The sequence below is a fragment of the Culex quinquefasciatus genome, chromosome 3 (assembly GCF_015732765.1).
Source record: "Culex quinquefasciatus strain JHB chromosome 3, VPISU_Cqui_1.0_pri_paternal, whole genome shotgun sequence".
NCBI classification, from domain to species: Eukaryota; Metazoa; Arthropoda; class Insecta; order Diptera; family Culicidae; genus Culex; species Culex quinquefasciatus.
The window spans coordinates 56,639,211-56,654,287 of NC_051863.1; the positions used below are offsets into that span (position 1 = coordinate 56,639,211).

The following is a 15,077-nucleotide window of genomic DNA, read 5'->3' on the forward strand; positions in this document are numbered from 1 at the left end:
GCAGGTACCATTCATAATTATTGATAATTCGTCGCTAACATTTCAACAAGCGTCATAAACATAGGTTTTGCGTGAGACATAGCAATTTTGAAATGTTAGCAACGAATCATGTCAATCTCGACTTCAACCCTCTTCTTAAGATGTTTTGACTTCGAATACCTTAATAGCTCGACGCCATCGACTTTTTATATTCCTGACAAAATAAATTATATGATCGATCACAATACTTGCCACTTCTTGGTATTATTTTGCGAACAGTAAATTGGTTCCGCTTTGACAGTTCTAAATTGAGGCCGCTTTGCGGACAACTATTCTGCACCCAGATCTTTACGATAAAAATATTTTCAGATTTTTAAAATCTGACCTAACATTTGAAAACGGCCAAAAATGCTTTTATAGCGGAATTGGGGTTAAATGGACCCTAGATGATTTTTGCGGTGCAAGTGGTTATTTTTACTGGATTCCTGGGACATTTTCACATAAGTTAAGTCAAGACACTTAAGTGCATTTTGGAAGTCCGCATAAAGCCTTCGCTCTAAATACAGACCGATTTTCAAGAAAAAATGTGAAAAAATTGGGAATTGGGGCAAAATGGACCCTTTGCCGTTTCGTGCGGTGGATGAAACCATCACCAATCGATTCCCCGGATTTTTTTACATAAGAAACACTATTATTCATACCAGGGAACCAGTCGCGTTCAATTAAGTCCGATTTTGGGTTCCATTTCGCCCACTGTGCAGTGTTTTAATTAATCAATTAATTTGCATTTTTTTGGTTTTTGGTTTTTGAGAACATTATTTACATTAATTACTGGGGAAAATATATATGACACATTCAAAAAATAAAATCCAAAAAATATTCTTTTGATTGCATTTTGTAGGTTTTTAGTTGTACTAAACGGAAATGTCATGGGTTTGCAGTTTATCTTAAGTTAAGTATTTTTTCAAACTAGTGTAAGTTTACCATTTTATTGCGTTGCAACGTCACGAAAAAGGGACATTTGTTTATGTCAACAAAAACTAAACATTCAATCATTTTGATATTTCGGATGCTCTTTGTACTTGGAAAGAGCTTTCAAATGCAATCTAGAGCGACTTAATTGGTTGTCTAGATCCAAAGTTACAACAGGTTTAAGTTTGCGTTGCAACGTCACGAAATTTTAAATCATATTGGCCACATGGTAAAAAGGTGAATGCGTAGTTGGTTGTTGAAGATAAAAGGATACTAAATATTATATATTTTTATATAATGTTTCCGAGCATATTTACAAAAGAATTGTACATGGGTCATTCACAAATTCCGTCACTTAAGTTTGTATGCAACTCGAAAAAAGTAGTATTTTATGAAACTTGTTGAACAAATCAAAATATACCGATGTTCAAAAGGGGGGAAAAAATCTAAAACTTTCAAAAAAGAAAAGTAATCACGTGGTTACTGAATGGCCCCTTTATGATTAACTGATTTACGTGAGGGTTCATTCTAATACAACGCAACGATTTTTTTATCCCACACCCTTAAGTAGGCCAAATTACAGTGAAATTCACTTAACAATGAAAATCACGTGATTCGATTGTTTTTTTTTTTACAAACTTTTATCACTCTGTTGATGGACGAACCCTTGCCTAAATAAGTTGTATGCAACGTTTAGTTAATCGCAATTAAAAATGTTATGTTGCGCAGGTAAACCGTTTTATTATTTCCTCAAATTTAAATCAAAAAGCACAAAAGTCAACAAAATAAGTTACGTTGTTTGCAGATCACCCTATTTCCTCAAATTTAAATAAAAAAGCACAAAAGTCAACAAAATAAGTTACGTTGTTTGCAGATCACCCCTTAGGGGCCATCAACAAACGTTATGGGCCCTTTATTTATAAATTCAAAATAAGCCCTCCTGAAAACTTGAAGCTCCTCACCTCCCTTCTAAAACTTCCACGTGTTTTTTAAGTTTCCCAAAACCATTAAAATATAAAGGGAGCGTTCTTGCATTACGTAACAAAACATTTATATTTTTAGACCCCTTCCACCCCCTGGAAATACATTTCCGATACACTTTTTTTGTATAAATCCTCGAACCCTCCTCCCTCCCCCTTGATATTACGCCGTTACGTAATGCATGGACGTCCCGTTACATGCATAGAGGACGGGAGAGGGGGGGGTTTCCTTCGTGATAATGGAATAATACAAAAAAAATATTTTGAAAACCCTTTGGAAAACTTCGTAAATCGTACTGCAACTGTGAAAGCAGAATAGAGGGAGGGGGGGGGGGTCTAACATGGGCAGGCCAATCAATTCACATGTCCTTGTACTGTCTATTAATGTCTTATAATCAAATCTTAACCTACAGTTGTTCAGCCTAACAAAAACTATGGTTTATTTTGAAACTATGATTTCGTGACGTTGCAACGCAACGAAAAACCCTGTTTTCAAAAACAGAGCGTTGCAACGTCACGAAATGTAAGCGGTCTTCAAAAATCGAGGTTTAATTTTTTTCGAAAAACTAATGATTGCATTCGATTTGTTGGCCAATTTTACACTAAAAATGGAAGAAGAACTCCAAATTTGCCGTTTAACAGAGCAGAATTAATGGCGAAACATGAATTGGGTCAGGATTGAGAAAAAGTCACGCGTTGCAACGTCACGCTACATATCCCCCCTCTCAAAAATAGAATATTCGCTTAAAATAAAGTTTCAACATTGTTTCTTATAGGAAATTTAATGTACTTTCCGAATCTGTAATAACATATGTACCTTTTCAACGTATTTTTTGAGATACAGCCGAAATACTGAAAAAAGAAAAGTCAAAGCGTTGCAACGTCACGGCGGAATGTGTCATATATATATTGTTAAAGTTTTTGGTATTTGGCATCTTTTTTTACTATATAAAGGAACATTTATAAAAAAATATTATTTACCAAATATTTATAGTAAGATTTTGCATTCCATTATATATGAACAGGTAATGAAAAATCGTTTCAAAAATGTAAGTAAAAAATTCTCATGTTGCGAAAAACTTCATCAACATTATGACATTTATGCAATGAAACCAATTGGTTGGACATTAAGGTGACACGGGCCATCATTTTAAATGGCGAAAAAATATGGCGAAAAATCGTCCCTACCCACCTTAACCATGACACTTTCCCGTAACATCTTAATCAGTGAAAATTTCATTTTTTTCCGGAAATTGATAATTTCTCGCTTTTCTGAAACGAGTAAAAAGATAGAAAAATAATCACTATGTACAGTAGGGATGAGTAGTTCTTGAATGAAGTTCTTGAAATTATGCCAAGAAGGGAATGGATCAATAGAGTGTTGAGAACCACTGTTTAGGAACCTTCGGTCCTTTTATTTTTAAGGCGGTATATACACGCCGGAAGGAACCGGTCAAGAAATGGGCGGAAGCGGCAGCGAAAGCAAACTAGAGATTGTGAAGAAAAGCCCCACGAAATCGTTCCCCCTCCTTTCTTTTGCTGTTTGTAAAATCAATTTCTTTATCCCGTTTCTTGGGAGGTGCGTGTTGGACCTAAACGTGAATTGAAACACTTGCTTTAAATTTCACCAACAACTTTATTTAGTGTTCCCCTTTTGTGTAGATTGTACATACATTTGTTTGCTGCTTATTTTGTCTTGTTTGTTTTGTTTACGTTCTGTTTGTATCAATATAGTAATATGCTTTAACATTTTTATAGCCAGTTTGTTGTTTGATTTTGATTTTAATACACTTTTTCGTACACACCTATCACTTCGTTTATGTTTTATTTTATCATATATTTTGCTGCGTTTGTAAAAGTTTGTTGCCACGTGTATACAGTTATTGTTTCTTGATTATTGTTAATAGATTGTTTCTTTACTTTTCTTCCTATATTTATACTTTTGTTGTTCTTATTCTCTTCATTGTTCATTGTGTGAGTGTGTGTATGTGTAGATCTCATATGTAAATATTTTGGTCATGGTTTAGCTACTTAGACTTAAAACACTTGGATTTTTTTTTGTTTCGTTTTTCTTTCTTTCTTGGTTTTGTTCGCCACCTTGACTCTGGCAAGAAGGTTTTTTCTACAACAGTCGTGTAGCAGTAAAGCTTCGGTTAAAGGTTCTCTCTATCTATCGATACTTGTTGTTTATGCTGCTGCAGAATGTGCTCATAACAGTGCAAGCGTTTGTTCATTCAATGCTTATGATACTTTTTTCTTTTTTGGTATTTCAGCTACTTGTTTTCCTTTGTTTAAATATTTTGTTTTAGTATTATACATTTAGACACAGTCGTCTACTCACTACTGGTTGGCTTATGTTCTACAATACAAACGATACTTTGTGTGGGCTATAATTACCGGTGAGTTTTTTTTTGGTTAGTAATTATCAATGGTAATTCACAATCGTGTAACTACAAGTGTGAGTAAGTGTTTATGTGTTATGTTTTAGCAGAAGTGTTTGTTTTTGACCTACATAAATCGCTTAACGTTCTACTAATTCCTTGATGTGTGACCCCATACCAGCCTCTCTCTAAGTAAGTACAACAAACTAACCGTTTAGTGCACGAAATCAAACGAAAAAAGAAAATCAGCCTCCTTCGATTAGATAGAATTCCACATGACAGGTTTTTTTTTCCAGTGTGTGTTTCCGATTTGATTTCGGTTCGCCAAAAATTATGCTGAGTTTTGGTTTTTGGTTCAAAATTCTTTCCACGCAAAAGTAAGTAAGTTATTGTCTAATTCACAATAACACGGCGCAAGTAAGACCGAATTTTTCTACATTCTTTTTTAGTATATATGTGCTACTAGTGTACTCGTTAGTATTATAATGTGTTCGTTTTGTTTTGTTTACTCCTTCTTTCGAGGACATCAACATAGACGACTAGACGTGATTAGTTAGATTATACAATTTAGGACAGTACCGAACCGATTATACCGTAAATTAGGTGATTTTAACCAAGAGCCTAGTAGATTTCCTGTACAACGCATTTTGATTGAGTCAGCAATTCATGATTGTATGTGTAAGTGGTGACAGTCTAGAAATAGTGATAGTGTGTGTGTTTTGTTCTTTTGTTGTTGTTGAATTTAATAGTTTTATATGAAGCCCACATTTATTAGAATGTTAAACTTTTTTGGTTACACCTTAGACGCTGTACAATACCGTTTTAGTTGCATACCGATACTCTACTTGTTTGCTAAATAATTATATAAACTACATAACGGGTTCTCTTTACAGGTTCAAATCTAACATGGTTTACTCTTTTTTCAACTTAGTCAATCTATTTATTCAAACTGAGGGCAGGTTTGCGCTATTGCCTAAAACATAGAACTTTCTTTGTATTGCTATGGATACTCTTGTTCACTTCATCTATAGACTCGTAAAATAAGAAATTATTTTCTTCTTTCTAGCTCAGTGGTATACCAGTAAAATTCGCAGCCATTCGAATTTTGCGTGTATATCGGATTCACCAAAAAAACTCTCCATAATTGTGATGTGTTGTGAATCGTTTTGTAATAACAGTTAATATTATGCTAGACTCTAAACTGCTCATTGATTATAGCTACGATAATCTATAAAGGACGTTATTCTTTATGGATTGTGACAATACTAGTAATTGTCGGACTAAAAAAAGATTTTTTTTTACAATTTTCTGCACGAAATAGTTCCAGTTTTTTTTTGTGTGGATAGTGTGATGTTTAGATTAAGTTTAAAAGCAAGATAATGCTACAGCTCTCGCTCGATATAGACGACCAGAGTTTAGACAATGATCAGACGATTCCTTTTGTACAGAATGTTGCGATCGTCGTTTGTTGGTTAAGTGAGTAAATTATTCCCATCATCCGTCAGATAAGACCGTCCCGCAATATTTTGTCGCTGAGATCATAAAATATGTTGTAATCGGGCTGCTTGAAAATTTCTAGATCAAGAATCTAGAAATTTTCAGAAGTCAACTAAATTATCATATAACAAAGGAATTGTTTGAAAAAAGTACTTCAAATAAGAGATCAGATTGCTTGACTCAAATTTTTAAAATTCATCAGTCTACTTTGAATGCTTGAAATATGCTTGTATTTATATTTGCTTAACGAATCAAAATTGAATTTGTGACAGTTCCTTGCTTCAATGTATAAAGGAAAACTGTATTAAAAAAGTTATCATGAAAAGTGATTTTTTAATAGATGTTTTCGGAAAATTCAGATATTACCAATTTAGGGCAAATTTCAACGCTTTTCTTTTTTGTAATTGAAAAAATCAATTTGCATTTAAGTTTCCGTAGCAACTTTACAGCTGAATAATTCGTCATACCTTTTTTAATCCAGACATCTTGAGTCAGACGCATGCTTTTGACGTTTGCAGTGCTGCTAGCTTCATGATAAATGTGAATGCAGCGGTGCCAGTTCAAAACAAATTGTTAATCTTTTGAAAAGATCAGAAAAAAAAACAAATTTGAAAATTTCATGGTCTAAGCGACAAGTTGTTTTTTTTTTGTTTTGAAGGACGGTGCATGTTTTGAAACGTAACATAAGCAAATGTCAAACAATAACAGAGATAACATTCGTAGCATAGTTTGTGAATAGCATGAAGCTATGTTAATTTTTCTTTCGATCAACCTTGGTAGGCAATTGTTTTGTGATTCCGCTATTTGACCAGAGTTTACAGGATTAATTCGACCGATATTACATTACAAAAACTAAATTTCAGTTAAAAACTTCTGTTCCATAAAAATAAATATATAAATAAAAACTGTATACAAATAAATTTATTTTAACGTGGAAATTCAGAGTAAATGTTTAAGAAAATCGTTCATCGCTCTGTAAACTAATGAAAACAATGACTTTTAACTTTTTTTTTATTAATAAAATTAAACATATTTTTAAACTGGAATTTAAGAACTCGTGTCAAACAATTGATTCACATTGAGACCAGGCAATCCAAATTCCATTTGCAAGTCAACGCTTTCACATTTTTCTTTAAATTTAACATATGCTTTTGACAGTATCAAAAGTTGATGCTTCAAATCTATAGCCAAAACGTGATTCAAGTGACTGTTTGCAACTGTTTTGGATTGCCTTCACTCTGGTGGCAGCCACGAAGCTGTCCGTTTGCCTTTGGTTAGTTCGGTTCCTGGAGTTATTTTGAGCGTTTTTTTAAGACAGGAAAATAAATCAAAACATGTTGAACAGAAGGTTTTGTGGCATGTTTGCTGCAACTACTGTTCTATCAGTGTTGGGTTTAAAAAATGTGCTCTGTTTTAAAAATATTGTTTTTAACAATAAAGTAAAGTTATTTCATAACCCTTTTTTTGTTATAAGAACCCAACCACGATCAATTAAATTGAAAATTTTATTTTTTTTAAAGGCATGGATAAGTTAAAATTAAAGGTACTTAAGTATTTGAAAGAAATGTAAAATTTGAAAAAACACCCAAAATAACTCAAGGAACCGATTGACTTGAGAGTTTGCAGGGAGTAATTCTAGTTAAATTTTAATGTTTATATACGTTGTTGTTGTTCGTTTGTTTTTTGCTTTGTTCGCCATTCTTGTTTGCGATGACAGAAAGAGAGATGTACCGTTGCTCAACCACTTTGCAGTGTTGATTCGATTAACCAATGATTTGTTTCAAAGTTTTACTCGGGTAGTGCTTTCTATGTGTGTGTGTACATTTACATGTTTTATTTTCTGATAACCACTTTCAACTTTTTCTTCGATTAAACTTTTCCTAGTCTCACTTTCAATATTATTTTTTGTTTTAGTGCTCTTTCAACAAGTGTAGTCTGTTTTTGTAGGCAACACATCTTATCATATCGGTTGTTATAATCTTAAAATTTCTGTGTACTAAAAATATGGCTTCATTGGACTTTAAAAACTCCTCTAAAATACCAGCAATATCCTCTCCTTCGTTCGTTTTTATTGTATCTTTCGGCTGAAATCTGTTCCCATTTTCTATCTAAATGTCTTTATAAAACATACTTTGAAGCTTCCATTCTCGGTTTTGTGTTGTTGCTGTTTCTGGTTGCAGTTGCAGTGTTGTTTTCCAAATACGTTGCTCTTGTCCTGAAGAAGTAGCCGTTTGGGTTTTCGATCTGGGTGTAGCATACCGCCTTACTCGTCGTCGTCCTCGTTCTGGTAGGTCACGTAACGCACCGACGAACGCTCACCGACACTCATCAGGGACTGAAATTGGGATGGTTAAGATTGAGATTAGTAAGAAATGGGTTGACCATGATATTGAATTATCTTATTGCAAGCAGAGATTGTTAAAAATAGTCATAATGTTTATCCCTCTAACTTGAGATCGAATTTCTCGGAGATGAGACAACATTTTCAACTATTTATTTTTGCACATGTTTAGGAAACTTATAAACTAACGTCTGATCAATCACATTGTTTACAAGCTGGCACAACCGACATAAGAGCATTTTAGATGAAACAAAAAACATTCACGAGTCATTTGTTAGAGATATTGCCAACCTCTTTTATCTAAATATTAGCTATGAAATCTTATTTTTGTAAAGATTTAGTTTTTGCCGATACAGAAAAAAAGTTCCTAATCTTCCTGGTGCATGGATTCAATGTGTTTGGGCCAAAGTAACGCTATTCCAGAGGTATTGTACCAACTTTTACCCATTTAGACTCTATTTTTAAAACTCACGATTTGCTAAAATTGAGTAATGCCGTTGCAAATATTTTTCAAAGTTTAGTACATGTTAGGGGTTATGCGCTATCTACAGTTGATCTACAATCACTTAACTTAGGATAATTAAGTAAAGTGAAATAGATAAGTTAGCTTGAAAGTTATTTACGCAGCTTACGGCCCTCATCTACAGTCGACTCTCTGGCTGTCGATCTTCTCGATATCAATAATTCTCCATCTATCAATGAATTCTTCAGTCCCTTCAAACTGCATACTTCGATTGGCTTTATTCCTCGATATTTTCTCTTGCTTGAAGGATCTCTTCCTCGACGGTCCTTGGATTCTGTTTCCTTTAAAATCTCTTCCGGATGTCAATAATTTCACTTTCTCATGGCTTGCATAGACATTTTTCTTGGCGAAACGAAGCTTTGAAGGGTGTTTGACATTAGTTTGTTTTTGTTTGACGGACGTTGCCATGATTCTCTCCCATAGCTAGGTATGAAGAAAAAAATATTTTCAATCGAGTCTTCATTTTGCATCGTTCTGTAAACTGATGATTCTCTTCCTCGACGGTCCCTTGGATATTGACAACCAGAGAGTCGACTGTACAATCAACTTAGAAAACTTGCTAGGATGATATACGTTGCTATGCAGTTGTTTGTTTACCTTTGATATGGAAATGTCATCTTAACGTAGATTTTGAAATTTTTCGAACCTTTAGTCAAGTTTCTAATTAGATAAATTTTTCAATTGTAGAAGATCAGTTTAATTTCCATTGATTCAAAATTCTAAGCTAAGTGCATTTTTTTAAGTTAAGCGATTGTAGATAGACTATCCCTTGTATGTATTGCAATCATTAAAATTGACAAGAAAGGACTTGGGACGTAATCAAACAAAAAGTTCTTCCAGTATGTTTTCTTCGGACTCGAACATATTAAAAATACTTACCGTAATCTGGGGTGAATCGGGTCAACATTCTGAATAGGGACATCAGTTTTTAGAGCACTTAAAGCTTTTAAATTTGGAAATGGATGTACACTTTTTGTTGGCCTGAGTCTGTTCTAACCGAAACCAACCAGAAAAATCAAAATATTGTGCTCCAACATGGTTAAAACTGCTGTCCCAATTCGCCCCATGTGTCCCGATTGACCCCAGTTTACGGTATTTTGGGAATTCAACTTTTAGTTAGAGGTGGGCAAAAAAAAGAGCGAGCCGCTCAAAGAGCCGGTTCACTAAAAAGAGCGAACGAACCATGGCTCACAAAAAAAGAACCGCGGATCTTTTTGAAACTCCGGTCTTCTGATAGAACTGTTCCAAGGCTAGTATGGAGGTCGGAAGGAAAGGGGTCAAGAAACATCTTTACGAACAGCAGAACAAAGGAGAGGGAGCGTTTTCTTTGGGCTTTTCTTCACCCTATATGGCTTGCTTTCGCTGCCGCTGCTGCCCATTTGATTTTTTTTGACCGATTCCTTCCGAAGTGCATACACCGTTCCAAGATGGAATGATTTTTAAACTTGTTATAATTATAAATTATTGAATTTCGAACAAATTGTAGTATTAAATTTGTTATCGAGAATTGAAAATTCAATTCCAAATTGAAATATAATGGCTTATAAAATAATAATCCCAAAATAGCATTGCTGCCAAACACCACATAAAAGTATTCAGACTCATTTTCAGTTTCCTACTTTTCTTCGAAATTCCAAAAGTAAATGATTATCTAAACAAAATGATTTTATTTCATTGTACAACTGGTCGTACATTTGAGTATTAGCCGAATACAGATTTAAACACTTAAAATTGCTTAATTTACAAATTCTTAATTTCCGGTTAGTACCTTCCTTGACTTGATGCATAGTTTAACTAACAAGTTATCGTAATAAAACAACAAATTACAAATTAACATGGTAAACATTGCTGAAAATCTACTTAAAAGCTCGGAAATTCCCCACGAAAACAGCATGATTCGAAAAAATAGTTCTTCGATCGGGCTCAATTTTTTTTCTGGGGGTTCCTTGGCCTGTATTTTTTTGTTTGGCCATTAGGGTGACCTACGCCGTGTAAGGGTGGTCCGAAAAATGGCAATTTTCGTCGACTTTCCCCAAGGCACTTTTTTCATAAAATCATATCTCCACGCCATTTAATCCGATTTTAGCTGTCTTAGACGCAAAAAAAAGTTGATTAGTTTGGCTGTTTGGGAAAAATAGTAAGAAGTTTAAAAAAAAATCAAGCTTGACATTTGAAAAGGTCATATGAAAACATAAAATGCTGTTTTAAAGGTCTTGAGACCAAAGAGCCTATGTCTGAAAATATTTTTACATGATTCCTCGGAAAATTTTACACAACATATCAAAAAATGGTGAAGTTATGTTTTCAATTTGCTGAGATACGTTTTTTAAAATAAAGACTGGGGTTTTCGACGCGCCACGAGCAAAAATGGTAAAATAGCAAAAACGGCAAAAAAACGACTTTTTTCACTAAAATTGTGATAACTTGAAAATTTCAGCGATGACCTATACTTGTTAAGGTACCAAAATTTTCGTAATTAAAATACGCAACTTTTGTTACCCTAACATGTGGGTCACCCTAATGGCCAAACAAAAAAATACGGGTCTAATTATTTTGGCCAGGGAACCCCCAGAAAAATTTTGAGTCCAATCGGAGAGCTTTTTGTTCTCGTGGGGAATTACTGAGCTGAGAGATTTTGGAAATAATAAATTCTCTTGCCCGATTAAACTTTAGCGTTTATAGACTTAATCGACTTTATCGATTAAATCAGAATGTAGAAAAGAGTTCGCAGAATATTTATCTTCTCCAAATAAAATATCATGATCATTCAATTTCTACAAAAACAAAAAAAAAATACTCAACATTAAAATTGACAGCAATTTCTCCAAAATTCTAGGTTTTTTTTTTAAGTTTGGATGCCATTTTAGGTTCGAATAGAAATCTTGACATAGAGACCGCCAAGACCTATGGTTTTCAAGGGCATTCTTCGTTCCTTGGTTTTAGATTTTTTTTCACATGATTTATAAAAGTCCAATGTGAAAAAACTTTAAAAATCACACCATTCTTAACAATAACCTTTTTATCAAAATTTTTGAAAAAGAGCGAAAGAGCCGTTCAAAAGGCTCTTTTTAATGAGCAAACGAAAATTAGCGGCTCCTTAAAAAAGAACGGTTTTGCCCACCTCTTTAAAAAAGGTAATTAAAAAATGTTATTTTTTCTGTGTAAGTCTTAACTTAACGATCAGTCAACTTTTGGGTAAGCAAATTTGAACATTTTTTTACGTAGAATGCAATGGCGTACTCAAAATTTACAGTGTTGCCAGCTATATTTTTTTTTTTGAAAAAAATAGTGTTTAATTATATTCCCAATTTTTTTTTGTTTGTTCTGTAAAAAAGCTCAATGTGGACGAAATTCAGAAGTTAGTTTATATGTGTCCTAAACATGTGCAAAAAGAAGCTGTTGAAAATATCGGCACCATTGGTGTTAGAGGGTTAATAATGATATTTTTCAAAAATCTAAGAAAAGATAGGGGTTGGCGGGGTTGGACCAAATGGCACTAAACTTGGATTTTTTTGTTTTTGAGGCATAACAACCCCCATGCCAAATATGATGATGGTCGATGCCGGACGCGTGGTCACAATTGAACTATTTTTAATGGTTTTCAATGAAAAATTGCAATTATATTTATTTAGAAAAAAGAAAGATAAGAAAAGATAGGAGACTAGTGCCTTAGAAAGTAACCTATAGAACGGAATACCAAGAATGTCGTCAAAAGGTTAAAATGTTTTTTTTTAATATTTGCAATGGTCTAATGGAAAAGATAAAATAGTTTTTCAAAAGAATGCCTTACCAACTAAAGATCTGTGATAAATAAACAGAAACAAAACAAAATCATACAAAAGTAAAACATGTCTTTATTCGCGAATGTCTTTTTCCTTAGCCTAGATAAAAGAAGAGAGTTGTGTATTATCAATACAATCGTTTTCTTTTAAGAGATTCAACCGTCTCGTCGTAAGGCACATACGTTTCCGTTTAAGGCAGAAGTTAAAATTCGATTTGAGCACAAAACCCTGCGTGTCCTTATAAAGGTAGGTACTTAAAACGAGTAAAAAACTAAAATTTGATTTAAAATCACGCCCGTCTGGCGCGTCCGCCAATTAAAGCTTCGTCGTGCAGCTCTCCTGGTTGGTGGCAGCAGCACTAATTGGTGCCGTGGCCACAGCATTTTTGGCCGCAGAACTGCCGTTCGTCGTCGTCGTCGTCGCCGGGGGTTGCTTTTCGGTGACCACGGCGGACGACGGTTTGCCATTGTCCAGCGTGAGCCCGCCGTTGTCAATGCCGCTTACCTTCTTTTCCTCCTTGGTCGGGGGCGCCCGGAGCATCATCAGCAGGGGCGCGTACAGGAAGCACAGGATCGAGATGCCCACCAGCATCCACTCGAAGCCGATGGTGTTGACCAAGGTGCCACTAAACGGGGGATTTCAATAGTTTTGTGGTGGAAACGAGGGAGGAAAAGAGAGTGCAAATAGAATCAGGGGTTAGATTGGATTTTTTTTTCGTGATGGGCTGTTGTAGTGCGGTGACGCGTTGATGACGGTGATGATGTTGACAAGTGGTATGAAGGGTATGAATGATGTGATTTAGAGACGGTGGATCACAATTTTAATGTTCAGTAACACTTGAAAAGTTAAGTAGAAATAATTATTTCAACAAAATTATGTTGATTAATCTAAGTTAAAGTTACCCAACCTAAAAGCGATATTTGATTAAAAAAAAAAGCTTGCACACTAAATTGATTAATTCAAATGATTTTTGTTTTATTTTATGTTTCATAAAAAAAAAGTTTAATGATATATTCAGATTTTTTTTAAATATTATGTTGAACCCCTCGGTGCAAACAAAATGGTTCTGAGAGAAATTCAATGGAAGCGCTTGGTTTCTTAGAATATTTCTTTGTTGTTGCCTGATGTCTTGAAATAATTCCATAACATTTATGCACAAAATGTGACTAACATTTGAAGGAACTCAAAAATTGTTTGAGAAAAACATTGAAAATCTACATTATTATTCTTCAATCTTCTACACATTTTCTTTTTTTTTAAACTTGACACTAATAGAATTTTTTTTCTAAATTTCTTTGAATTTTTTAGAGTACCGAATAGAACCAAAAAGGGTTATAGTGAAATATTTAAAACTTTCATTTAATAGATCTTGTAGAACAAGTCTGGAGTTTTTTTTGAAAAGGTCCAATAAACCAAATTTCCAGTTTTTGCTTTTTGGGTGTTTTTTGAAACCGCCTTGAGTCAGGGGTATTAAAAAACACCCAAAAAGCAAAAACTGAAAATTTGGTTTATTGGTCCTTTTCAAAAAAAAAAAAAATAAATAAATAACTCCAGAAGTTTGATTTGGTGTAATTATAGTAGAAAAGCAACCAAAAATAAATAATTATATATAAATAAATGGGCAAGCGCATGGTAATGTGTTGTTTTTTTTAAACGTATGCTATTTATTTTACATTGAACTGTCCATTCCAATTCAAAATAAAAAAAAAAAGTTTTATCCAAACCAAAACAAGATTTAATAAAATCATTCCCCAGAATACCATTCACCACAATGGTCCATTCCCTAAACCTCATTCCCCAGAATAGTTTATACGTAATGTACAACAGGGGACTCTCTAGTTGTCGATATTGAAGAGACCGTCGAGAGCGGGAGATATCAAATTAAATCTATATCAAAATCTAAGCATGAAGGCACTGAAAAATGTATTGACGGCTGGAGCAATATTGATATCGAGAAGATCGACATCCAGAGAGTCGACTGTATTTACTTCAAAAAAAAAAAAGATCAGGTTTAAAGTGTGAAATGTAAATATTTCACCTTTTTTTGTGATATTTGCTGCAAAAAGTCGAATTTGTCCTTCTATAATGAAGGGAAAACTTTCTTGACTTCTAATAATTGCTGGCAAAAGTTAAATTTTCACTTTTTAATAGACTTGTTCCTTCTTTGAAAGTTGAAATTTCCCTTTAAATTTGTTTTTTTTTCTTTTTGAAAGAAGGGAAAATCAATTAGATCTTCTTTAATGAAGGGAAAACTGTGGTCACTTGTGATAACTGCTGACAAAATTAGAATTTTCCCTTTGATGTAAAATTTTTCCTTCTTAGAAGGGAAAACTAAATGCAAAACTAAATGAAAGCATTCTAACATGAATAACATTATTTATTTCAAGGTCTTACATAATTCTAGAGAATGGGTAATTCTGAGGAGCGGGTTATTCTGGGGGAAAAGGATAGATCCTTTTTACCTGTGTATAAAAATGCGTTGCTTTAAAAAACGAAACTTTTAAATAACATTTGTACCTGCTCCAAGGAAATTGTTAAAATTAACGGGAATACGCTGTTCGCGAAATTGTTAAAAATCTATAGTCCTACACATAAGTTTAGCCACCATACTAAGAAAGGGAC

At 33.9% G+C, this 15,077-nt stretch overlaps 1 protein-coding gene across 5 annotated transcripts in view; it reads right to left on the minus strand.

Annotated features, from left to right (window-relative positions):
- Positions 1-7,488: 7,488 nt before the first annotated feature.
- LOC6039714 (synaptic vesicular amine transporter) overlaps positions 7,489-15,077 on the minus strand; it is an 88,426-nt gene continuing 80,837 nt past the window's right edge. For 4 of the 5 annotated variants that reach the window (XM_038262100.1, XM_038262101.1, XM_038262102.1 and 1 more), the window contains one exon: positions 12,505-13,080. In XM_038262100.1, the coding sequence (XP_038118028.1) occupies positions 12,771-13,080 (310 nt within the window). In that variant the 3' untranslated portion in view covers positions 12,505-12,770. Of the gene's footprint in view, positions 8,145-12,504; positions 13,081-15,077 lie in introns of those variants that run through there. The other variant, XM_038262104.1, reaches the window with a different exon arrangement.